Source organism: Eurypyga helias, unplaced genomic scaffold (assembly GCF_000690775.1).
Source record: "Eurypyga helias isolate BGI_N326 unplaced genomic scaffold, ASM69077v1 scaffold11257, whole genome shotgun sequence".
NCBI classification, from domain to species: Eukaryota; Metazoa; Chordata; class Aves; order Eurypygiformes; family Eurypygidae; genus Eurypyga; species Eurypyga helias.
Window position 1 is genome coordinate 1 of NW_010259828.1, and position 27,292 is coordinate 27,292.

Below are 27,292 nucleotides of genomic sequence, written 5' to 3' on the forward strand. Positions count from 1 at the left end.
GAACTAGATGGTCTTTAAAGGTTCCATCTCCAATCCAAACCTTTCCATGATTCTATAGAATGTTAACTACTTTTTCCTCAGAGAAAAATAAGTTAAAAAAAAAAATTCTTGAAATTTCAAAACCAGACTTGTGCATAGAAATACACCTTAAGTGAGTTTCATATTTTAGGTGGTAATCTAAATCACAGAACATCCCGCTATTCCTCTCAACAGTGATCTGAGAAATTTTAGTTTACATTGTACATACACTTGTCTGATGCTATACATAAAGTTTGTAACAGCCATTGATATAAACAGGAAAGTCTTACTGGTTAACACATGAAGCATCCATCTGGAAGAAACTGGAATCCATAAAGAGGTCAAATGCTTCCTTTTTCCATGCTCTCCTTGTATACTGATAGCCACTAAGACTGCTTAATAACTGGACACAGGCTCGATAGCTGGATGCATTGTGAGCACTAAACAAGAAAAAGAAAGTCAATATGAAACAATTTTCAATTGTTGCATTATAGGAAATTCGATAGACACCCTATCTTTATCATGCCTGTTTCAACTGAAATGTCACCCATCAAATTTCAACTGGCTGTACAGACCTACACCAACTCAATAAATTATAAAGATACCTGTGATTACGGAGGTACGGAACAACATAATGCATGATATTTACAAGCAAAGGAATAACCCTCTCTTTTTCATCACTGTAGAAAACCATATCCAAAAGATGAGCCAAAACCTGTAAAAGGAGAGGAAGATACATTATCATGCACTCTCAAAATGCTTTTTATTTACTGTTCAGCATTTTTTTGTATAATGTCCTTTACTGAATGTTCAAGTTTATCATAGAAGGGATCAAATTTCAGGTACTACACAAAATCCAGAGTACAATGACCCCATCCTCTTAAAATAAACTAAGATTAAAGCACAGCAGCATAAGCTTCTGGGCAAAGCATTCTACAGAATATGATACAAACTAAAAAAGCCTAAACCCTCCAAGAATGGCTACAATTATCAGCAGTAAATAACACATACCGCTAATAACACACAAAGTTTACCACCAAAGAAGTTCCCTATACTACACATCTGAAAGGCCATGCTTTACCCCTCATCTACCCCACTGAATCTTTGTAACTGGGTTAGTAACAAGATTTTACATGTTCTTATATGACAGGACCCAGAATCTATTCTCATCAGTGTTTCCCATCAAATCCCTCTCACCCAGCTTCTTGTCCAAAGCGTTTCACAATATAAAAATTTACTGTAGAACAGTATTTATTACATCTGAGGAGACATTTACCTCAGAAAGTAAGGTCAATGCGTGGACACTATAAACAGATGGAGTTATGTTTGAAGTTTCCATTGCTGGAGACAACATATCTAAATGAAGATAATAAAAAAAACGGCCAACGTTAGTTCCCTTAAGCCATTATTTACCTTACAAGCATATTTTAATAACATATGTTTTGAAGATGTACAGACTTTACAGGGACACTGTGTAAGATACTAATGCCTGAACAATACTGAAGCATTTTTAATTTATTCAAATATAGTAAAGCTGTCCTCTTTGCTAATTTTGGCCCGATAATTAATGTTTACTTTATTTTAAAGATGAAAATGAAAATACCTTCAACATCTGATTCTAAGTTGTTTCCATCCACCATAATCTTGGGGGAAGGCTTAACCTCTAGGTTTCGTCTTAGCCAAGTAGTCTGTTCCAAGGAAGAACCAGCAATTGCCCCAATGGCATCCACTATCTTGTGCGTTACATCCTGGTAAAAAACAACCCAAGCATTTTAAGAACTTTGTGCAGAAGGGCTGTGTTTGTTGCCCTGATGTGTTTTTATAGAAAACCTACATAAAGTATACAGCTGCTTTCAAATCACTTCTGTTCCATATTACCAGTGATTAATAACTCCACAAAAACTGGTTTTTTTTAACAGATTATAAATAATTCTAAGTAGAAGATACTAAAGAATAATTTCAGACTACAGAACTGATACCTGATAATTCTAGTAAATTCAAGCATATTTTAAAGAGACATGTACATGCAACGAATTTCTTACCTGGAGGTCTCTTTGATCTTTCTTATTCTCCAGGCTTGGGTTTTTCATAATGAACTCGTTAAGAACACTGAAAAAAAAAAAACCAAAAACACCAACGGAGGATGATGTAGAATTTCTTCTCAGAATACATTATTTAGTAATTTCGGAGCTAGGACAAATCTGAATAAATCTGCATGCACCATGCATATTTATCAATCCTTCAGTCACTCCTACTTATCAATAGTCTACAAAAACCTTCTTTCAAGTTTAAGTTAATTTTGATCATATTGCAATAGTTTATCAAGAGTATGTTTTACTAGACTATACAAAAAATATCTTTAGGGACAGTATACTAGGGAAGATAAATTCCAGAAATTCAAGAAAGTGGTCCTTGAGGCTTTATACAAAGAATCATATTCAACACTACTTCTAACACTCCACAAACAGCTTTCATGCTGGGCATGAATCATATTTAAGTGGGCTGAAAACCCACTCATACCTAAGAGACAGTCGCTGTAGTTATTTTCTAAGAAAAATCACAAACTTAAACCTGCTGATTAAAGAGCCTGAATTGATCAAATAATCCGTAAGGTAAGATTGTGGCTTATATTATAATATAAAGTTTAATATATGTAACTATTACTCAGAGAAGAAACTAATTTGATAAAATCCACAGAACTCCAGCCATAGCTCTACCACTCAAAAATAAGTGACAGATTTGAAAACACTAACACTTCAGCGTGATTTCACACACTTAAAATTTAAGCTTATATGGAAATTGCAAATACCAAGAGCCCTTACCCAAGTATGAGGAATTGTCCTGGAGCTGGAAGACCAACCTGGATGGAATCTTTTAACAGAAGCAGCAGTGCTGCCCAGCTATCTACTAAGCTGGTCACTGGAATCCTAAGAGAGAGCAGTGATGGCAATGAAATCAGAATCATATCCCTCAGGTATTCTCCACTTTCTTTTTACCTCACAATTCTGTCAAGATACTGTGAACCAACATTCATACAGATTCTTTGTTTTTTGGTGGCTACATCAAGTCAGTAAGAAAAGGAGGAAGGCAGAAGAACAGCATAATCAAAAGACACGCTTTTCAGTCCAAGGTTTGAGTGGCACCAATGAGTTACAGCACAATTAAAATTGTCTTTCCTTGGGCAGGGGGCAGATTTCCAGCAGGATTTTTAGGTGAGGGAAGAAAGGTCATGCAGAACTAGGGAACTCACAAAATAAATCCCTTTTTTACGACACCTATAGTTCAAAACCATTCTTTCTTCATGATTTATATTACACAGGCTGTTTCTCATCCTCGAAATTATAAAAAGAAGTAAAATATTCAAATTGTCCATCTGCTTCTTGATGACAGAAATAAAATGTAACTTCTTGTCTTACCTTTGAGTATAAGCATAGAAGAACTGCAACATGCAGACTTCCAGTGAAAGATGTTTCTAGAAGAAGATAGAAAACCTATTGTCATCAGGAGGAAGAAAGGGACTTTTTCCTCATTTGCCAGAGCAAAAATGACAACACTTAGGATGTTACTGCAGTGTCTGAAGATACTGTTTAATTCATTAACAGGCTATTATGATTTCCTGTTTAGGCATCTCTATCTATAAAGTTATCCTTCTTATTTTTTTTTTTATTCCTTCTTTTCCACACTTCCCTTTCCCATCTGAAAAAAACCAAAATCAACCTGTCGCTACAATACACTCTTGTTTCCCTCAGGTAAGAGCCTGTCCCCACAAAACACAGTCTTGCACAGAAGCAGTAACCAGGATCCTGGAGTTGTTCAGTAAATAGTAATGACTTAAGGAGGCATGACTTCCCTCAAAAATTTCATCCACCCATTAGATATCATGACAATTTTCACCCTGTACTGAGCAGCAGCATAATTACTTGCTCAGCCCTGTGAATGAAGCATCTGTATCATCAGTGTTCTAAGCTTCAGTAAGAGGGCACTACATAAGTCGACAGCATTTCCACAATTTTCATACCTTGTCCTTTGCTATGGCGGGAGGCTGCTTCAAAACTTCTTTCACTGTTTGTATAACGGTCTCCGTTCTCATAACGCTGATAGAGCGAACCAGCTCGACCAGCAGAAGTTGTTCTTCACCTGCTGCAGGAATCACCTAAACAGAATCAAATGTACGTCACAGATTATCCTCACAGATAAGGTCTATGCCAACGTTAAGGCAGCTGGCCTGATGAGATTGAAGTGTTAGTGACTAATAGTTCATCTAGAGACTGGGCATCACTTACTCTTTTCCTGAAAAATTCAGGAAGATTATCCCATTCAGAAATAAACTGGTAGCTCCCTGACAGTAGAGCTGCTAATTAGAAATATAAATATTCTCCATATTTAATAATATGCTGATTTTTTTTCTCATTGGGATGCCTGAATTTTCTCCCGACTGTTTCTAAATCACTTAAAGGCATTACCACTCTCTGAAGTGACCACTGTAGTATAAACATACCTTTGTCCTGGAAGTGTTTTTATTTTGCCTCCTTTCATTCCACACAAACGCAATAGCAGCCATGAAGTGAACACCGTGATTCATTGAAATGGGACCCAACAGTTCAAGAATCTGCTGCCTCAAATTCTGAAACGTGGAATAAGAACACATACACCTTTAGCTACATGCCTCAGCACCGTGTTCAAAACCGCCAGCAATAAAGCCATACTTGGGTGGTAACTATCGCTAACTTTTATCAAAATGGGAAGATGTGCTCAGAGGGTTCATAAAGTTCTATCCTACATCTGGCACTCTTCAATCGTTTCATTCGTGGTAAGACAAGGGAAGACAAAACACACTGGTTAAATTGGCAAACAATAACACTACTACTAATAATGACATCTTTTCATTATTGCTGAGCAGTGCCCACACAGAGTCAAGGCCTTTTCTGCTCCTCCCACCGCCCCACCAGCGAGTGGGCTGGGGGTGCGCAGGAAGCTGGGAAGGGACACAGCCAGGACAGCAGTGTACATCTCAGTATAGTCTGACCCCTTCTCAGGTTCCCTGCTTTACGACTACTAGCTCACTATCTGCTATGGTGTTTCCCTGTGACATCACTATATAGGAATTCAATGAATAAAAGAACTAGTTCATAACTGTGTGAGTACTAGATGTTTTAAGAGGAGAGATCCCTTTTGTTAAGGTTTTACACAGATCTAAAATATCTTTTAAGGCATAAAAGAATGGCTTAAGTTCTTCCAGGATGGATTTCATTTTCTTTGTAGAAAGCAAACAGGTGAGACATTGTTATCTTGAACTGATACACTCAAGTTTAAAAGCAGATTCCACACCCATTGATAAAAGCCTGGTCTCTGAGGTGCATGAGTACATGAAGAGAAAGGTATTAACAATTTACATTTAAGGGAATAGAATGGGATTTAGTTCGACAAAGGTATTCATTAAGAACTTAAATGATATTATCCCTGATATACTGACCTTTGATGACCCAAGATTAATAGTGGTAATGGATGCAGCAGCAGCAGTTTTCTCCGAAGAGTCTGCAAGGTGAAGGATGCTCCACAGCAAAGTCACAGAAGACATGATCATATGCAAGATAGATAGGATCCCATTGCGTGCTTCAATCAGGTGCTTCTGATCTACATTAACCAAAAGCTAGTGGATTTGAAGGGGAGAGTAGAAGAGCAGCATTAAATATCTACATAAACAGCATAAGTAAAATAGTGTAAATCGAGACCTAATGGGCATAGAAGCTTTCAACCTTAAATCTTTTTCCACATAGTTTTTCAGTAATTCTTATGATATATTCAGGCTTTGAGTCTATTAAAAATAATAATTAAAGAATCTTTTAACTGAGTTGTACAATTTCAAACGTATTCTGAACATGAGGCCTCATGTCTACAGAGACCAGTTTTGTATCATCTACCTATACCTTCGCAAAAACCAATTATTTCAGAATTTTAAGTGTAACTAATACTTTAGGCAAAATTATTTACTTTCACAAACAATAAATGCTTTTAGGTTACATTTAAATGAACAGAAGGCAAAAGGTATGTAACAAAAAAAGAAAGCAAAACCAAGATTGCACAGAGAGCAGGGCAAAAAATTTCTTGCAGAATCTGGGCCAAATTCTTAACAGAGGCTATGTGCAGAATATCAGATCTAAAAATACTGCTTGACTAAAAAAATTATGAATATACAGAAGGAGCAGAAAGAGAATGTTTTGACATATTACAAAGTGAACACAGGACAGGCATCAGTCTGGGAAGTTCCACAAATGAAGACATCACTAAAATTGCCATTTTAGAGGTCACAAAGTTAAGAAATTCTTACTTTAGTTAATTCAGGGAAACAAATTTAAAAAAAAAAAAGCAACCCCCAAACAAAACCAAACAACAACAAAAATCTAAGATTATTCTCTTAAATGTATAATTAGCAGAAAAATAGTTTTCTGTTTGTGTATGTTATAAAAACAAACAACGTATTTATATTTAAGATGATATATTTGGTATTTTTCGCACTCACATCTTCAATTCTGCTAATACAATCATAGTCCTTAATCTGACATGTACTGCTTAGGAACCTTTCAGACACCCAGATAAGTTTACCTGATGATATTGCGTAGATGGATCCAGGAGGCAGTAATGAATTATTGTTGTTATCCCTTCTAATAAAGTAAGAACCATATCCGGGGGAGTGACTGATGCCATCCAGAAAGGCCTAAAGTAAAGAGATTAGTTTTTTTTAAAAATGGGTTAATCAGGTTGTAAAGTAATACAACACAATCAAGTCTGCTTAAAAAGATTATACACCTCTACATACACATACCTATTATCAGATAATCCTGTTTCATATTTATACTGCTGAATTAAATTATCCAAGTTCCTGCAGAGCTGAAGAGTCACCGAGACAACTACCCTCTGAAGAACTTTTCCCATGTAAGGCAACGTAGAAGTGATAAGGCCAATCCACTGGGGATGCATTTTACAGGCACAGTGCTGGTGTAAAGCTCGTATCACTGCGCAGAGAAACATGCCTTGGCAGGTTATCGGCTGGGAATGCAAATACTGAAGAGAAGTCATCGGCTGCTGGGGACCAATGTGCTCCAAGTCCGTTATGACAAAGTCAAAGCCTGTTTCATTTTCCTCAGGCACAGTCATTACTCTGTGTTCCAGCACAATCAGCCGTTGGAGCACTTTTAAAAGCTGTGACTGCAGAGTACTACCGTTGTCAAATTCATCTTCAGAAAAATTTATAAGGCTGTCTTCAGAGAAACCTTCTTCTACAGCCACTATGTTTTTTCCAGCCATTTTTTCGCTGTGCCATTTCTGTGCACTGAAGATAGAAGACAGGAGGCAATGCAGGATCACTTTCTGAACCTTGCACTTGGACAACATGTCCGAAATAAAACTAGGAAATCCCTTTGCAGAGCTTTCTATCACTTTTGCCAACTCAGCAAAGAGGAGTGTCAGAATTTCTATGCTCATCATTTGCATATTACGGTTTCCTATTAGATCCTGTGAGGTTACTTTAACGTGAGTTGGATAGTGGCTCCGCATATAGTATAAACACAGGGAGATAAGAATTTCTATGTACATAGAGCTCCGAAAGTTATGGTTAGAATCAACAGGGATGTGACTATAGAAATCCTTGCCCATAACAGAAATTCGATGCCTGGCTAGAAGATTCTGGAGCAACGAAAGCTGAGGAGTGTATGCATTGTTGACACTGGTAGTGGAGATAGCGCTTACAAAAGCTGAAGGATTTGTTTTCAGAATTGCTTTAATCGCAGAAAAAGCATACAGTGTCCTTGAAGAGTCATACAGCTGGAGATAAAGCAGCACATGTTGATACAATGGATGGATATTGAAGTTGGGAGATTTTCGCATTCCTGGGGACCCCACATCACTTTCTATCTCTGAAATTTCTCCTTCTCCACAACTGTACCAGTTTTCTAAATCAAGGCCATCACTAAAGAAGACGTTTGTTTGTTTAAGCTTTTCTGTTTGTGCTTTCTTCTTCTCTTCATCCTTCTTTTTGGCTATTTTCACCTTTGGTTTTGCACCTGGTTGCTTACCAGCCTCTTTAACAATTGTTTCTTTTTCCGACATTTTTTCTGGTAGCTTTCCCTTAAAGTTGAACTGAATACTACTGTGGCTTCGCTTCCTGGACTTTGAGTCAGTGGAAGCAAGAGTGAGATCAGAGAGGGACTGCTGGCTTTCTGCAATACAGGGTGAAGAGTTGTTCCTTGAGATTTCATCTCTTAAGCTCTCAAGTCCAGTCTCAGTTGAGGCTGACAGCAACTGGGAGCTGTCATTACTAAGCAAACTACTCTGGCTACTTTGAATATTTTGATCTTCACTTTTTGTTATCTCTACAGAGTTATCCAAAGGACTGAATTTACACGAAGCATCCTCAGAGTGTAGATTATGTTTAGCTGGTTCAGCCTCTTCTCCGAGACCACTTACAACTTTGCATATAAGATCTGTAACCACTTGTTGTACAACTTCATCAGGCGAGTCTTCTCTCAGAGTCTGAGAGCTATCCTGAGCACTCAGGCTTTCTGTTTCCACTTCGTAACTGATGTCCCCAGTGGATGACTGAGAACAGCCAGAGTCAGAACTCTGCAGTATTTCAACTTGATGGTCAGGAAGGTCAAAGTCAGACACAACCATTGGTATGGTCTCACTGCTGGTACTTAACAAGGAAAGCCTGTCACTCAGAGGGTTGACGGTCAGGCTGAAGTTCTCCATTTCATCCATAGCAGGTTGTTTTTCGTTGCCTTCTTTAGGTATAAGAAGTTGGTCTTGGCTTACAGGCACGTGAGAAAATGCTTAAAGGAAAACACAAGAAAATTTATACACATAATACTTTGTTCTTCAGAATAAGAATTTAGAATTAAAATTATGAATTTAAACTATTAACCAGACTTCAATTACAAAAGCACAGTAAATAGTGTGTTTCCACTTTACAGCAGAAAAAAAGAATAATGCTAATGTGCAATCAAGGCACATTCACATAACCAAAGCGAGATTACTTCAGCAGTAGACCTTAACAAAACAACATAATTCTCCCATCAAACCTTATGCAGTCTTACCTGCTTGTGTTTTCACTAAAAAGAATTATTATGTCACTAAAATTACACAATACATGTAGACACCTTTAAACCTTACCAGTACGTTTTCAGCCAGCCCCACATCAGTGGTCCTAATTCACAAAAGCGTTTGATTTCTTGGTTAAGCCTGAAGCCATTTTCCTAAAGTTCTACTGAAGTTTAGTAAGACTCAAGAAAATGCTCTGCATTAAAATACTTGCACATCATCTTCACTTGAGTACAATAAAACTGCAACAATACTTGGGACACAGAAACTTAAAAGAGAAGAAGCGTCCACAAATGCACATGTAAGCAGCAGCTACTCCAGCACTTTGTTTTGTGAGTAACCCTCAAATATTTCGACTATGTTTTTAATGTTGCATGCAAATAACAAAGAAATTAAATAAGTAACTTCCCACAGTCTTCTTGTGTACATACCATCAGCACAGCTAAACTTCTGCATAAAGTGCTTCTCATTTTCTTCTTCAGGCTGATAAGGTGATTTAGTCCAGTAACATTCAGCCTGTACTCGCTGAACAGAAACTCGCTGAGTTTTTGGATGGAGAAGCAGTAGGAGCAAAGGTTCAAGAACCCTTGCAATATCATGTCTTTGAAGCACTTGATTTAACCAGGCCTGGCCCACTGACCATGTAGAACCATCCAAGCTATTAAGGCTGTCCAGCATGATAAACAAAGATCTAAAATAGAAAGAAGAATGAGCCTAACAAATTCTACGCTACACACAGAATAATGCCCTTTCAATCTGATATATGATAAATTTCAACATGTCAGAACATACTCCAATGTCTTCTCCATATAAAACATCATCCTGTTTGGGATCCAAACTCTGCAACCTGAAGTTTTATATTTCAGTCTAGCCTAATGAAGAAATGGCCAGGAAGGGCTAGTGATAAAGTCAGTTAACACAGCAGCTCCAACAGTAGCAGTTGTATAGTTATTTCAAGTATTCGTACACCTATTAGCATAAGAAGCTTTGGTTACTTACTAAGTGCTACTGCAATACAAAAAGATAAAACTTTAAAAGCCAATTCACACAGATGCATGGAAAAAAGATAACTTATTCAAAGATCTTTTCTTCAAGAACAGGAGAAATACATTTGACAATTCAGCACTTCTTACTGTCATTATTTTCTTCTTTTAATAGTTTTAGCCTTTAAAATGCTTTCCAGACCTGAGGAAAACCAATATATATTGGCCTCTGAATTTTACCAACTGTTTTGTATCCTTCACTACTACACATCCACAAGCTCTTAGCTGTACTTACAGAATTTATCACTACCTCTGCAATGAGGGCATCAAGCCAAAGAAACAGCCTTTTTAATCTGCTTCCTTCAGCTAAGTATACATTAGGAAATTTAAATAAGCACTTTTCCACATCTGTGCTAGCAGAGGAAGACAAGACTAGTTCAGGGTCTGGATCATTTAGTTTTTTCTAAGATAGTCTGATACCCGAATGCAAAAGAGAAATCCTCTGCTGCTTACCATAAGAGACACCTTACACAAAACACACAGATTAAACAAAAGAATTTTCATATCTGAGAGCTTACTTCCAATTTTCTTCTTAAGTTTTCTTAGTTTTACTGTTACTTTCCATTTTCACATAATTCAATTCTGGCTTGACTTCTCTCTCCTGCTTTTGTTTTCACCAGATCACAAGAACTCAGATACTACGTACAATATACACAAATATTGTGACAGTCAATGAATCACTGTGACCGTTCCTGTCCTACTCTTTACAGCTACCAGAAAAATCTACAGCTTTACATCATCATCACTGTGAACACACTTTTGTCTCACACGAATTAATTTCTCGTCCTCCTTCCTTGCTCTCACACTGACACTGTAGTTCTCCAATTTTTAAACGCTATGCTGCCAGCATAGTGTAGTCAAACATTTTGAAGATAATTATTACAGGGAAATCATGCTTGCAATCACCAACCTGTCAAAGGTACGGCCAAAGGAAGAAGACTTGTTAATATGAAGGTCACGGGTGAGATGCCACAGCACTGCAAACTTTGCATGAGCTTCCATTCTTACTTTCTGTGGACCAAATTAAAAGTTAAGTCTATCAGAATACAACAGCCTTGGACAAGAACTGGACAAAGAGAGCTATACAGCAGCCGAAAAGATGTAATAAAATCATTAAAATTAACTTCTTTGACTGTGCATTCAAATCCTATTTCGTAACATTAAAAGCAGTAACAGGCAACAATAGGTGTCTGCAAACAATTTAGTAGCATGAAAGGATTTGCCCCCATCTTGATCTTGGCTGCCTTAGTTTCAAAGTTTAGCTTGAAAAAGTTAAATACTTATGTGATAGCTTGAACAATACTTATTTTACTGTCACAAGTTGCATAGGTCTGTTTCCAGTGAGTTCATATGTATCAAGGCACAAGAAGAGATTATGAAGAAAGAGCAGGCAGAAACATGAAAGCTTTTTTATATGAAACTCAAGCATACAGAGGCAGAGAGAAAATGCAGAGAAAGAAGAGAATTTTCTAGAGCTAGTGTGTCTGGAACGATAGGATTAAATACAGTATCCATGGAGATACAGGAATGGAAATAAGTTGGCTAGAAAGAGACACAGGAGTTTTTCTAGCTAGGTATGATGTAGATAGGGTTCATCACTACCATGGCAAATTTTGCTCTGCAACAGTGAGTTTTATTCGGACAAACTGGACATGCTTACTGCCCAAAAGACTTCTGATGACTACCAATAACATGCAGAATATTTAATGGTGAAAATGGCATTAAAGTAAAAATTTGTATGCCTTTCTCTCTTTACTGTGGCTGATCAAGGCAGAGAGTTATTCCAGCAAGGCTGTGAACAATGGTAAATGCCACGCTATGATATGATTACATGGGTACGTCTATGAAAAACAGCTTTACCCAAGAGACAAGGAAGCAGCTAAGCATTTGTAGGGGTGAACAAACAAAGCACAGCAATCAGGACGGTTACACTGAATAAAGCATCAAAATTACTTTCAAATACCATTAGGGCTTTAAATAAACTACTGGATGATAAGAAGAGACAAGATGACAAAGGTCTTCACCTGTATGTTCTTAAAAACATATGCTTCCAGGGAATGAACAGTAGGTGTATTTGCCTCTAATCAAAATGAGACCAAACTAAAAACTGTTAATACCACTGTGACAATCTGGCATACTGCCAGACTTAATTTACAACATACAGCTTAAGAAGCTTTGCAACAGCTAATACAACCAGTATCTGCCACAACAATGAAAATTTTAAGTAAAAGCTATAAAAACTGAAAATTACAGAAAAGGCAGAAGACAGATCACATCAGACTTAAACAAACAAACAAAAAAAACCCGAAGATGGACAGCAACATTCTGGAAAGTAAAGCAAGAATCATATGTATTTAGAAAAAATATGCTTCTCACAGGAAAAACAAACAACTCCACAGCACTGCTGCAAATTACATACAGTTACACACAACAATTCACCAACATCCACTGAATAAAGAGTGAAAATACCAGCTCTGAAACACATACAAATGACTCCATGCAAGCCCTTGCAAACCATGCTGGGAAGATGTAAGAAATCACTGTTTTCACAGTAAGGTTGGCAGAAATGATCAAGTGCCCCATCCCCAGTCACAGCAGTTCACAGACCAGTCTAATAACTGAAACCATAAATCACTGTCAGTTTTACCAATACGCCAAGCCGTGAACTGCAGTGATTGACAGACTGGCTCACATTCACTTCTGTGGACCTGGTTACTCTGGTAGAAAGGCAAAAAGGTAACTGCTTCTGAAGTTGCACAACCATGAGTTGCCAGAGCACGTAAGCAAGCAATTCCCTATCATTCATTCTGCTGGGGCTATGAAAACAGTTCACATATCTAAAATTTAAAGCACTACAAAGGCCTCAGCTCAAATGTCAAACTGATAGCTTCAATCTGAAACAAATTTCTAGGGGAGGAAGAAAAAAATAACAAAGATAGTTCTACTTGTCATCACAGGGACTCCAAGTTTACTAACAATAGTAAAAGCTAAGCATGTGTTTCATATATCAAGAAGCAGAGCATAACTTCTGATGAGATCAAGTCTCCTACATAAGTCTGTTGCTGAATGCTGTAAGGCCCCCTTTGTCTAACATGAAACTACAGAGGCTCATTCCAGATCTAAAAGAAACACTGTCAACAACCTGAATATCTGCCAGCTTCAAAAGATTTTGAAAACACTACTGTACTTGCAAACAGACAGCAAAACAGAAGTAAGCAATAGGATAGCCAGGATCACTTCTAAAACCAGCAAGCAGGGAGACAAGAGACCCTTGAGCAGCAATAAAAATTGGGAGAAACCCACAAAGTCAGGTCATGAGCAAAGATTACAACCTGCGGGAACTGAAGAGGAGACAGGACAAGCGACAAAGTAATAACAAGAAACCATTGTTATCCAAGGCAAAGAGGCAGCTCCTTGATCACTCGAGGGTTTCTGCTCCTGTTATTGTCCATGTCTTTTAACATGAGACAGAGATGGAAAGTAAAGACCTTCAAGAAAAAGAGTAGCCTCAGAGGCATCACTGCGAGGAAATACACAAACAACTCAGCTGCCACGTCAGAGCAGAGCAAGCAAGCACATTTCCCACAAAGACACAGAGGCACACACAACTGGCAATTAATTACTCTTGGAGCAGTTCAGTAGTGGTGCTCTGGAACTGGCAAACACTGCAGAAACACTCAGAATTCAGATCTTTTAAGGCTGAAAAAGTAGAGAGGGGCCGCATGAGATTGGAGAAGATTTGTACAGAAGCCTCATAAGTATTTGATTATCGCAATTCCTCTACTTCCTAACGGGGGAAAAAGAATCTCACAGACACACTTCAGCTGAAAACAGTTGAGACAAATGTCAGAAGATGGAGCTTAGAACAATACAGCACAGCTCTTGGGACCCAGAAATAAAATAAAATAATTACAAGCTGCTCTTTTGTCTCACATTTACATTAACTCATACAAAAAAGAGCCAGAATCAGATAATATATAAATGGTCAGAAAGACAAAAAAAACCCAACCAATTTGCTGCTGCTCAAAGAAAAAGGGAATTAAAGCTGAAGTGTCATATTTGTAAGAACTGCAGCAGATTCATAAGGCTGTGTCTCAGAAAGGGAAAGGAATTGAAAACAGATTTGGAACTCTAATAAGATGGTGGTGACACAAAGAGAAAGGCAGTAAGAGCACCTCAGCTGAGAGAGAAAAAGAGGAAGAGAAAGGACCAAAGGACAGAGGGGACCACACCTGCCTGTCTCTTAAGAAAGAAGCAATCCAGCCCCACTATCAAGAAAAGCGAGAGAGGCATGGCAATGACAAAAACTTGGCTGTTTCTCCTTCTCCAAGTTCTGCGGAGGAAAGGAAGCAGAAAGTCTAGATTCTAAGATAAATTATAAAACGAGATGCAAGAATTAGATGAAATAGGAGGCAGGGGACTGAACCCCAACTGGTTAGGACACAGCAAAAGAAAGCATGCTTAAGTCTGATGGATGTGTCCAGGGAAAGAAGAGTGGTTACAACAAATGGAATGGAATCCAGAAAGTTGATATTCAATTACTGCCACTAGAAACACTTTTCACAGGTTTGTGAAACGCCAAGACGTCATGAAAACAGGGCTCAAGTACCGCAGACATATGGTTGAGGTTTCTTGTGAGTGGGAATACAGGAGAGTGGCAGTGTCAGAGGGTGGACAGATTTGATGTTCTGCATGCAAGATAACAGTATTTTTAATATTTGAAACAATCAATGTAAAGCAACATTTTTTTTCAGTACTGAAGTTATTTATGTCCTCCTCTGAGGTACCGTGTCCTTTTTTCTAAAAATATTCCTACAGTTACAAACATACACTTAACCCATCTTTCAGTAAATCTAGGAACAACTTGCCTTGTCTCTGTGAGTCAGCTGCTGACTTATCACATCTTCACAAATACTAGAAGATGGAACGAGGTTGTGCAGCTGGTAGAAGAGCTCCACACTCTTCTGATGATGCTGAGGAGTTCCATCACCCAACTGGTCCCAGAGAGTTAGAGCTATATGCTTTGTGCATGAAAACAAAAGTTGCAAGAGAGACAAGTGAGTGTCATGCCTTGTTCTGCTGTGGACTATGCTGAGCTCTATGCAATGATGATGGCAGACATCACATCTGATGATGCCTGATGAGCAACAGGTGATCTTTAAAACCATTCTTTTTTGTTCACATGAACATAAGGAACTGTTTGTAACACCGCAATAACGGACTACATAAAAATTTCTGTTAGAGGTCAGAACTCACAAGCATCTCCAGAAGTAAAATTTCATTGCAATATGATCAACTACATAATACACCCTGCTGCTGATTATCTTTTGTTAAATGATTTCTTACACAAATTCAGAGATGGTGGTTTGCCAGAGTGCAACACGTTACGCACATCTCAGCTTCAGACCTTTGCTAGCAAATGATGCTATTCAATCAGTTTTTGTTTGTATTTTTTAAATATTCATTCAAACAAGGCTTTTCCCTTGAGGAGTCAGTAAAACAGTAACAGTGGGCAAACTTACTATTTATTTTCATTCACAGTCTAACGCAGGTTACAACTGTTATCAAAATACTCAGCAAGAAAATTTGGTTTACCATAGCAAGAATGGTAAAGTGGCCAAGACTTATCAGTCTTCACCAGCCAGGAAAATATGTCTGAAGAAAATATCAGCGAGATATTGCTTTGTACCTTGAAGAAATCTGTCTTTTCAGCCATGTATCTGAGGTTGCCTTGAGTGAGAGGAGGTCTGATGACCACAGCCACCCTTCCCTGGTTAGGGCTAAGAGGCTGAGCGGTTTCCACACTGTTCAGGTTTTCTCCAGTGACGAGAGCAACCGACTGAGTCAATCCAACCAAGTCCATCACAAGGGAAATGGTAACACCGTGAATACTGAAATCGCTTGCTTGCTTGCAAGCGTTCATTAAAGTCTGAAGCCACAGTGGAGGCTGTACTTGTTCACAGTCTGAAACAAAAAACAGATATGATTTATTCATTTAACAATCATGAAGTTTCATGATTTTTTTGCTCTTGTATCCCGTAACCATATGCACAACTGTCCTTTATCTCTTATATTTCAACCTGATGGTTAGTTGGGCTTAGGAAAATGTATGCAGGAGAAACACCAAGAAGTATCTATCTCTACCTTCAAAATAATCCAATTAAGAATGCAATACTGTATCACTTCAAACATTTAGTAATAAAAATAAATAGGAAAATTTTATGGAATTGCACTCACACGATTTCATGTTCTAGATAAAAATGGTCTTTTAGTAGTTTGCACATCCTGTTATTCACTTCCCTCCTTCTGGAAATTCTTGACCAGCAATCAAATCTTAACATTGCAGTTTGTAGTCTAGAATAATGTTGTATTATTTTTCACATATAAAATAGTATTATATTTATGCTCTATTATATAGGTATCATAATATATACATGCAGAATTATTTACATACATTATTTATACATATAAACCAGTTTACACTGACAGAAAAAAAAAAGATATTTTCCTGAAAACACTTCAAAAGTGAAAGTGTCTGAAAATTGATGGTTTGAGTGGCAGAACCTTGATCCTATTAGCTCATACTCTGCTTTCACTGTGGGTGGTTGTTTTCACCTTCTTACCATCCCCTCACTTAACACCATACACTCTCCTGATAGTGCAAGTGTCTTTCTCCAAAGTTCACAGGCAGATCTCCAAGTGAATAATGCACCCTTTTCTTTCAGAGGTACCAAAATAACTTTTCTTAAAATTTCAAAAGGATTCTATTGGTCATGTTCCTAAAACAGGGAAATGCTTCTAGACTCAGACACAAGTGAAGGTATGTTATTTAATAGGCACAAATACAGCATCTATTTAGAATTAAGAGAAGGAAGGTGCAATTTCTAATTTATATCCACAATAGTTAATTTTGCAATGTAAATTGGAGCCTAAATATACCTAACAACTCCACATAATGTTCTAGAGCTTACAGATACAAACATTATTCTGAGCTTGATTCAGCTCCTCTTTTCTTCCATTAAAAATAGCATGCATTTGAGCAATTAAGCATACAGCAAAATGTAAGGACAATTACGTTCTATCAATATCAAACTAATTCAGCTCCTTCACATAAACAGACTGATGACTCTCACCGTTGATTAAAAGCAATTGGGTCATGTCACTAATGCAACCCATCAAAAACATGTTCCAAATTTAGGAACCTTCAATAAAAACAGCCTCTTCTGCAGTACAAAAAACATATCAATAGATTAAGGCTGGTGTGTGAATTATGGTAACTGCCTTCTCCCATTCTCTGTTCTGGGAAGCAGGAGTCCTGGGACAGCTACGCAGCCCTATTCCTATCACTGTTCCCGCACCCCCTGCCATTCTGTACAACAGACATTTACATCCGAAACAAAATCCTTCCCACTGATTTCAACCTCCTACAATTTATGCTTATTCCTCAAAGTCAGGCTGATCAACAGACTGCAAATGAAACATCACAAATGGGAAGGTTCAGATGATGGATCAACACAGATCCCAGACATTTAACAAAGTAAAAAGGATTCCTAGCATCACTGCCTTCACACGAGACACATACTACTCAAACTCTGTGGCTCATACTTAGTGGCTGGAAAGCTGTCAGGCAGAAAAGGACCTGGGGCTGTTGGCTGACAGTCAGCTGAATATGAGCCAGCAGTGTGGCCAAGAAGGCCAACAGCATCTCAGCCTGTATCAGGAACAGTGTGGTCAGCATGAGTAGGGAAGCGATTGTGCTCTTGTACTGGGCACTGGTGAGGGTGCACCTCGAGTACTGTCTTCAGTTTTGGGTTCCTCACTGCAAGGACATAGAGGTGCTGGAGTGTGTCCAGAGAAGGGCAACAGAGCTGGTGAAGGGTCTTATGAGGAGCAGCTGAGGGAGTTGGGGCTGTTTAGCCTAAAGAAGAGGAGGCTGAAGGGAGACCTGATCACTCTCTACAACTACCTGAAAGGAGGTTGTAGGGAGACAGGTGCTGGTCTGTTCTTCCAGGTAACTGGTGATAGGACAAGAGGAAATGACCTCAAGTTGCATCAGGGGAAGTTTAGGTTAGGTATTAGGAAAAACTTCTTCACTGAAAGAGTGGTCAAGCATTGGAATGGGCTGCCCAGGGAAGTGGGGGAGGTGTTGAAGGAAAGTGTAGACGTGGCACTTCAGGACATGGTCTAGTGGGTATGGTAGTGTTGGGTTGATGGTTGGGCTAGATGGTCTTATAGGTCTTTTCCAACCTTAGTGATTCTGTGACTCAAGCCCTACAAGCTTTCTGCTTTAGTGTTTACAAGGCAGCAACAATCCAAAGTGATAACCACACAGAAAAGTAACAAGCAAACAGCTGATTTTCAAAATAATTTTAGTCTTCTGCCACAACAGTAATTTGCAGGCTGTTAGTGTTTGGAATAAATGAATGAATCAATCACATTTTTCAGGTTCATGCTATAGAACCACGAATATCCTGTACTAGATCTTTACAAAAGGTAGCACGCCTTTAGCCATGCAATACCCTTAATTAATAAAGTTGTAACGAAGTTGCCTCCAACCGACATAAATGTTTTGAGACGTCTGGATCTCAAAGTCAGATATGCTCTGCTCCTAGCTGTATAATGAAGACATACACAACACATCTGAGAGACTACAGAAATAGAAGCAGCAGTCATGTTAAATTAACGTGCTTGTTTCCAAAAGCCAAAAACTCATTCAATTCCAAGTAGTGCCCACCACTTAGCCATTAATAGACTCTGAAAGTTGTGGATAAGTACAAAAAGCAGCAACCGTGAAGTTTCCTAGAAAAAATAAAATCACAGCAGGTGACTGTGACAGTAGCCAAGGTTACTGTAACTGTGTCTTGTGTGCTCCAAGAATATCCACCATGATACCATTTTAAGGTTCCAGACATGGAACAAAAATGCGAACTGTAAACTGAAGACTTTACAGACTACAAAAGGGATTGTCCATCTAAACAGTTGTGTTTTACAGTAATGCAGAACTCACATTTTATTCAAATTTCTGTAACCTGAATGTGTTGCCCCATCTGTAAACACATTCACACTTCACAAACCCCACCGTTTTCATTTTGTTTCCTTATGCAACTGTACCTAGAAGAATTGTTTGCAAGAACTGTCCCTTTAATAGGAGCAAAGTAAAATTAATTATTTTCTTATCTGGTATGATTTTTACTGGACAGAAGATTAGAGTTTTCATGTATTGCACAAAGTGATCAATGTGCACATCAATCCGAAATTGCTACGCTGAAGCTAAAAAACATACTTGATGTCAGCTGTGGCTATTACAAAATATGACAAAGAAAATACTGTGGATCCATACAGTAAAGATGAAATCTGAAAATCTAGATTAAACTCTCAGGCTTCAGTTTACATAATTTATGTTTGTCACCCCAATATTAATTAGTGTTAAACCCCATGTAAGCCACATTCTTAAAAACTATGAGAAAATAGCTTCCCAAAGGCAAACCAACTGATACAGAAGGAAACTTACATTTCTGAGGGGAACAGCAACACACACAAAGGATGAATACTATTACTTTTTTTTTTTTTTGGGGTGGGGTGGGGAAGAAATTAATATTTTAAAAGGGAAAAACAAAGACGACTGCAGCTTACCAACGTCAGGCTTCCCAGGATGTAATTCCGAAGTACGGTTTCCTTCAGCAATGTAAACGGGAAAGCTTGAACATTCAAGATACAGCTGACAAGCAGCAATAAAGGCAGGAAGGTATTCTTTTGGTGTTTTTTTCTTGTTTGTTTTTTTCACCTTAGCATCAGCTTGTGATTCTCTGTCCCATTTTGTGGTCTGTCCGTGTTCTCTAGTGGGGTCTACTGGAAGCTCTGCCCCTAAGGGCTGAGACAAGGAATTACTCTGAATGATATACAGGTTGATAAATCTGGTTAAAAATTGTTGGACATACTCCAAACAGCACTGCATTGCAGTCTTCTGGATGGTTTTCCCACCCCGAGTTGCTGTCCCCTGTGTCATTATTGAGGAGGGCTGTACAATGGTTTCCTCAGATCCCACAGTTGATGCTGTCTCAGTCTCCGAAGACGTGCTACCAATAATAGGAATGCCAGGCGCACCGTGACCTTCATTCAGTGCTCTATCAATGTCATCAGTTGTATCTGCCTGGTATTGTACAAACTCAGTGAATCCACTTTCCGATGATCGACTGCTGGGAGGATTTTCACCATCTTCAAACACATCGTTAGGATTTTCAAGTGAAACTGACGGCACCTGAGTGACATAAAAGTTTAATGATTCTTTAAAATAGGTTATTTAGGTTCTAGTGAGAAAATATTTATTTGCTTTGCATTTGAAAACAACAATTTTATTCCACAGGTTTAAATCTGTTCCTGTAAATACATTTTATACAAAATGATGTTTGGTGTTTCAGTAAGCTTGCCAGACCAAGCTAACCATTAAAATAAAGCATTGTTTATCAAGTAAATTACTTCAAATATTATTGCTTTTAACATTTTCTTCATATCATAATCATGTCTATTTTTTATTAAAGAACACTGAAATGCATGGGCATTATTAATTTATACAGCTTCATAAACCAAAACATTCATACATCAAAGAAAACCCCACACTTACAGCAGGAAGCAGGACATTGAAATATGTTGCTTATGGTCCCATTAGCTAGCAAGATTCTTTTAATATTTTAGATTTTAGCACATACTACAAATGGATAAGATATTTATCTGTTAATCAGAAACTGCTGCAGTCGTAAAGGAGTGAAAAATGCCTGCTGGCAAACGAGACAAAAAGGAGATGTTTGCCAAGAAGAATGGGAAGACCTGAGAGAGCAGGAAAAAGTACACACTTCTCTGATCAGGCTTTTGAAGTTCCTACTCTGTAAGTAAATAATCACATTAGATATTAAATTATTTCACCTTAATAACTGTCTAGACATACTACCGATAGAAGCGCAAAAACTATTAAAGTTTCATCTCATTAGGAAGGCAGGATCAGTGTCATTTAACATTACAACTCTAAGTTGCCAAAACACCTTAAAAAAAGTGAACTGTGGAGTGGTAAACGAAGAACAAAAGCTTCCATAACCTAAAAAACATTTTGTCAACTTTCACATTTATACTAATAAAGCCAGCTCAATTTCTCATTAAAATTTACGCTCTTTGACATAAGAAATTGTCTATTAAATGTGGATAGAATGTAATTCTTACACGCATATATGGTGCAACTTTAACAAACTAGCTTCTTTATTCTTATATACCAATTCTGAGATTCGGAAGTTGGGGATTTTATTCAAATACAAAGTTACACTTAGATAAGAAGAAATAAATTTTCATTTAGAAGCTACTAACCATTTGCAGCTAGAAAGAAAATGCACAAAAAAACTTCTCCTAGAAACCAGAAAGAAGGGTTGCTCCAGCAACAACAGTTCTTCATGACTCATTGTGCACCTTAATTCCTTATCAGTTCAGGCATATCCAAAAATCCGATGAACGATTTCTACTCAAAAAGAACCCACAGCAGCTTTCTGGGCTGCTCTAAGTCCCTGTAGTCTTGCTGATAACTGGTAACACAATCCCTGCTTTCTGATGAGAATGTGAGGTGAATAGGAAAAGGACTGTCGTGGTTTAACTCCGGCTGTTGTGCTGAATCCAGCACAACTACTTAAACAGAAACACATGGATCAATGTGAGTAAATGCAGGTAAAGAACACACCTACCTACTTCTCATATAACTATCTTACCGGTGATGGCAGATGTTGGCTGAGATTTAACGGACCCAGAAGATATCTCGCTCTCTCACAACCTAATCACTCCCTGCCTTAAATACAGAATTTGAGCACAATCCAGAAATCTGAATAACTGTTTTTATGTATTTATGAAAAAGAGTCATCATTACATGTGGTGAATTACATCCTTCTTTACCAGAGATGGAGTAAGAATGAAAGTGAGTATTGGAGACAACCTGTCCCCTGTTTCAATGTGTACTAAAAACCTGACCCCATCTTACAAAATACAACGTAAAAGAGATCAGAAATGTGGTAATTAATTTCACTGTATCTCTTAACAGAAGCCATGGCCACATGAGTTGGTTGCAATTGAAAGAAAAAGGCTGTTGAAGGTTCAAAGGGCAACATAAATCAATCAAACCAGGCTTTATTAAAAAAAAAAAAAAAAAGAAACAAGAAAAAACGCAAAATACCAAAACCAGGTATCAGCTGGCTAGAAAGAGTAAGGATGGGATCCGGCATAAAGGATGTTGAAGTCCTAATGGTCAAAATGAACATGAGCCAGCCATGGACCCTTCTGGTGAAGAAGGCCAACCACATAAAGGAATTGGCAAAACGTATTAGTGAAAGTATAGCCAGTAAGACAAGGGAAGTGATTAGTCCCCTCCACTCAGCAGTTTCAAGACCACATCTGGAATACTGTGTCCAGGTGTGCACTAATTGGTACAAAACAAACATTGATGTACTCAGTAAATCCAAGGGAGGGCCACCACAGGAGCCCCTGACGTAGAAGGAAAGCTCAGAGAGTTGGATTTGCTCAATCTTAGCAATAATGCTAAGAGTTGTGGAAGAGTAGAAGGTGTCTTTATTGTTGTTTGTGACTTTTCATTAGGTGGCTGAAAAGATGAAGGCGTGCTCAGAAACCCACAGTGGAAGAACTAGAGGCAAAGAACACCAGCTGCAACAATGGAAATTCTGAATAAATAGCACAGTGCAAACAAACAAGCTGTACAGAGAAACTGTAGAATCTTCATCCTTGGAGATATTAAAAATAAGCCAGGTATGATCCTGGGTGACCTGACCTAGTTTTGAATTACAATCTAACTTCAAAATCAGCCCTGCTTTGAGCAGTGGCCTGAAGCTGTCACTTCCAAAATAAATTATTCTATGATGATCCTCTAGTTTCTTCAGCTGGAGAACAAGGATTTCAGGGCATGTCACCTAATGTACCTTGAAGAGCCATAGCTGCATAGACCAAACTAGACTGTGCTAAAAAGAGGGAGAGAAAGAGCTGCTGGCTGGTTTGATTCTTCTATTTCTTTATTAAATGATTCTAAGAAATTAACAGTGATAATCTGATGAGTGTTTATCTGGTGCATATAAAACAGGTGAGAGGAGAATTTACATAGGCCCAATACGTAACCAAAATGGAGTATTTTTTGTGTTCAGTTATTCTACACAGTCAGACTCTGAGTGAATTACAGCTTCAAACCTTAGTTGATTAGCTCATTCTTAGGCCCTGCTTCTGAAGTGATTTATACATGTGTAATATTAAATCTAGATAAAAACACCCAAGAATCGAGACCTTTTACCACAATTAAGAGCACAATTACAATTCCTTTGATGATCCAAGTTTCATGTGTACGGTTATATATTAAAGCTAAATCTAAGCAAAGACTTGCATGTGGTTCAGCACAGACTTAAAATGCTCACATTTCCTTTCCACAGAAGTAGTATTTTTCCAAGATGCTACAAAACAGAATCAGTTACCTTTTTATTTTCCCATTCTTTGATGGAGCTGCTGTGTCCACTAGAAAGCTGCAGGACACCATCTGTACCAGCTGACAGCAAAGGAGGTTGAACCTTACTAAGGATCTTCGAGCAGAGTCTGAGGGAATCAGTAAGCTCGGACAAGTGCAAAGTATGAAGATGGCTCGTTAGCGCAGAAATCATCCTGAGCAACAGCTGAGGCAAGTGTTCTGTCTGTATTTCAATGTAAGTCTCCTAACAAAGTAATAGTAAAACTCATTAATTGCAACACCAAATTCCACCCTGGAAGTTATATTCTGTAACAGTGGTACCTATCATTTGCTTAACTGTGTTCTAACCGTACGGAACATGGAAAAATGAAAATTAGTATCTTAACATCCAAGAATAAGAAATACATGCTTAAAAGAAAATACACACTTAAAAGAAAATATGTATAAAATTAACTTTACAGTTGGGTAACCAACGAATAGAAATATATTTAGCTCTTTTTCAGAACTTTACGTCTTGATCATTACACAGCAAACTCATTACAAAACATAACAACAAGGCTAAAGAATGCTACTACTATTTTTAATAACCTTAATATAAAACTGTAAGAATGAAAGATAAACATGAACTAAAGGGAAAACAGGCTGATTGCCATACCTGACACAGCACTCTCATACTTCTAGTAGGCTTTGAAATGAGAAAGCAAAGAATTGAGGAAAGACAGGTATAGAAAAAACAGTTCCAACAGTCTTTGTTGCATTAAACAATGCCAACAGAAAAAGAAGATACATCTTATCATGACATTTAAAAGAGCCTTTAAAGAAAGCTGCACATCTAAACAACACATCAAACTACAAAAGCCTTTACTTGTAATGAATATAGTATAGTTATAGAGAAACAAAATCAAGGACAGACAAAAATTTTCAGGTATAAGCATCAGAAAAACCATTTTGGTTCTATCCAACCAGTCTATCAAGACTCATACAATGAAACCAAAACTTTTCCTGAAGATGTCCACCAATTTGTGGCAATACATTTTCAGGGAAAAAAAATTAATAAAGCAGTATTTCTGTAGAGCATAAATATATAGAATCCCAGTATTAGCAACAAATAAAGCAATTCTTACCAAAGAAACTATATCCAACAAAAAATCCACTAACAAGCAGAAATTTGTCAGGGGTAGCTCAGATTGCTCACTACCACCTCCAGGTCCAGTATGAAGTCTGGCATGTAATGTCCTCCTGCAAAATTCAAACAGGGTGTCACAATGTTTTTCCCTCCCCCTTGCATTGACCAGGTTTCTGTAACTTAATGTGAAAGCCATACACATCAGGGATAATCCCTATAAATAAATAAACAATCTCCCATTTTACTGTTAAATAGCTCATTTGGTCTCACTGCATGCTTTCAGAAAAAGCAGTAACCAGCCTTTCCCTTTCATAAAATGAGGAAATCCAGGATACAGACAACTGCATTTGGGACTCCATCATATATAGCAATATTTGCTAGTATGAGCACGGGCACCAGTAATAGAATTACGGGACAGTGTTACTGGTAGCACAGTAATTTTGAAGAGAACTGAACCTAAGGCATTAAGCACTTGAGATAAAGACAACCAAAAGTGAAATAAAAGGCCCAAGAAACTTTAAAGCTGTGCAAGAGGAAAACAAAAGAAGCTCCTCTAAACGTCTACTTCAACTTCAGCTGGCCGCATTGTTTTACTCTTGCCAAGAATTCATAATCTGATGAGTTTCACTGCTGAGAAAAACAAGACAGAACACAAATCTCCTGCGAAATCATCGTCATATCCTTTGCTTATAATATTGTTAGATTGTAACACAGAACAGTGTTTTGTTTCTCTAATTCATATATTTGGCTGGGGGTAGTGGTGAGGGCAGCGTCACATTTTCGGCAATAGTTATGCTAATCCTTTCCCTCTGTTTTGGAAGGGTTCATGAACATATAAGCTAGGACCAAAAGAGGATTTATTTGAAATAAAAGAAGCATTACAGAAACTAAGTCTGAAACACTGACAGTAAGTATTTATCAGAAGGTTTTTAAAATCATATTTAAATTGCATTCTATCAGTAACCTATGTTCAAGAAGTAGCCCTCTACTTAACCCACACCTCGATGGGGTTACTCTATCTCTCTAACAGATAATTCTCTTTTCAAAACTACCAGCCTGTTTCACAGTTCAGCAAAATGGTCCCTTTGTGTAGGTCATAACACAAATTCTTTTTCACATTCTGTGCTCCTACCCAGAAAGGTTTACCATTTCATGAATTACTCGCAGATTTGTTCAACTGTAATACTTCATAAAGGATGACCTGAATTCAACTCACTGAGCCCCTTATCAAATATAGCTTTCAGAAAAGGCTCAGTAGCAGTGAGCAATATTTAGATGAGAGAGAACACTATATACAAGAAATCCTCTTTTTAATTTTTAGTGGGGGAAAATAATAAGAAAAAGCTTAAGACAAACACAGGGATATCTAAATCACTGTAAAAGCAGTAACTGTGATTCAGCAATCAGACTAGATAATGGAAAGATAATTTACAAATTCATGGTTTAAAATCAACTGGTTATGGTGTGCCTTTTTAAACTGGAAGGCAGTAACTTATATAACACAGCAGCTCATGCAGAAAAAAAACCCAAAACATTCTCCAGATTCCATTTATTTATTAATAAGGCAATCTCGTATCCACGCTCACAGTAGCATCTACTTGTATGTAGAGAAATTCTCACCTCCTTCTTAGCTGGTTGTAGACTGCTATCTTATATTGAGCAATTCAGTCCAATACACAAGAATTAAGTCACAAACAAGTTGGAAGGGATTTAATCTAGCTCAACTTCTCATGCTGTGCAGGACTGCTAACAACAGTAGATAAATTCATCCACAGTTTTGTCTAGCAGAGTCCTAGAAATCTCCCAAGGAAACTCCACAGCCTTCCTGCATAACCCATTCCACTGCTGCACCATGGTCCCTGCAGAGCTTTTCCAAAAAGTCCAACCTGAACCCCTGAGCCAACACTTGTTGCCATCCCTTATTTTACCATCAGCCAGTACTAAAAGCATGGCTGCATCAACTTTGTAAATGCCCTTTGGGAAGTTACAGGCTGCTATTCGAGACCCCTCTTTGCCAGGCTAAACCAAACTCACCTACCTCAACCTCCCACACACTGTCCTCTGACTCTCACCATTTTAGCAGTCCACTACAAGAGTCTCTTCAGTTTCTCAACATTCCACCTCAAGCAGGGTGCCCAAACCTGGACACTATATGCCACATGTGACCTTAGAAACACTCAGTGAAGGGAAAGTAACTTCCTTTCACCTGCTGATCGCACCCCTCTAATGTGGCCCAAGACACAGTTTTCTTGACTTATGACAGCACACTGTTGGCTCACAGACAACTTAGTGTCCAAATATCTTAATACACAATGGTTCATAATTAGCATTATTAGGCTATTCCATAAGCAATGAAAAATATTACACAAATTTAATTTGAAATCCCTACATCATCTATCCCTTGCCACAGCAACCACCTCTGCTCTCCTGTCCACCTCAGTCACATTAATATTTTCAGTTCTCTCTTATTTACTGTGTTTCCTTCCTTAGCCCTCCTTGCCATGTACAGGATTCCCACAC

The 27,292-nt window shown here is 38.0% G+C and overlaps 1 protein-coding gene across 1 annotated transcript in view; it reads right to left on the reverse strand.

The window, feature by feature from the left end:
* Nucleotides 1–308: 308 nt before the first annotated feature.
* DOPEY1 (dopey family member 1) overlaps nt 309–27,292 on the reverse strand; it is a gene marked incomplete at its 3' end in the record, with an annotated part of 38,456 nt that continues 11,472 nt past the window's right edge. Inside the window, exons 9-28 of the mRNA XM_010154784.1 lie at nt 24,771–24,885; nt 24,302–24,331; nt 23,657–23,890; nt 19,791–20,415; nt 15,847–16,121; nt 15,026–15,178; nt 11,068–11,168; nt 9,546–9,805; nt 6,842–8,846; nt 6,622–6,733; nt 5,492–5,668; nt 4,517–4,642; nt 4,037–4,171; nt 3,435–3,490; nt 2,841–2,945; nt 2,061–2,127; nt 1,622–1,766; nt 1,295–1,374; nt 624–733; nt 309–458 (exon numbers count right to left, since the gene is read on the reverse strand). Coding sequence (XP_010153086.1) covers nt 309–458; nt 624–733; nt 1,295–1,374; nt 1,622–1,766; nt 2,061–2,127; nt 2,841–2,945; nt 3,435–3,490; nt 4,037–4,171; nt 4,517–4,642; nt 5,492–5,668; nt 6,622–6,733; nt 6,842–8,846; nt 9,546–9,805; nt 11,068–11,168; nt 15,026–15,178; nt 15,847–16,121; nt 19,791–20,415; nt 23,657–23,890; nt 24,302–24,331; nt 24,771–24,885 — 5,061 coding nt within the window. The remainder of the gene's footprint in view (nt 459–623; nt 734–1,294; nt 1,375–1,621; nt 1,767–2,060; nt 2,128–2,840; nt 2,946–3,434; nt 3,491–4,036; nt 4,172–4,516; nt 4,643–5,491; nt 5,669–6,621; nt 6,734–6,841; nt 8,847–9,545; nt 9,806–11,067; nt 11,169–15,025; nt 15,179–15,846; nt 16,122–19,790; nt 20,416–23,656; nt 23,891–24,301; nt 24,332–24,770; nt 24,886–27,292) is intronic.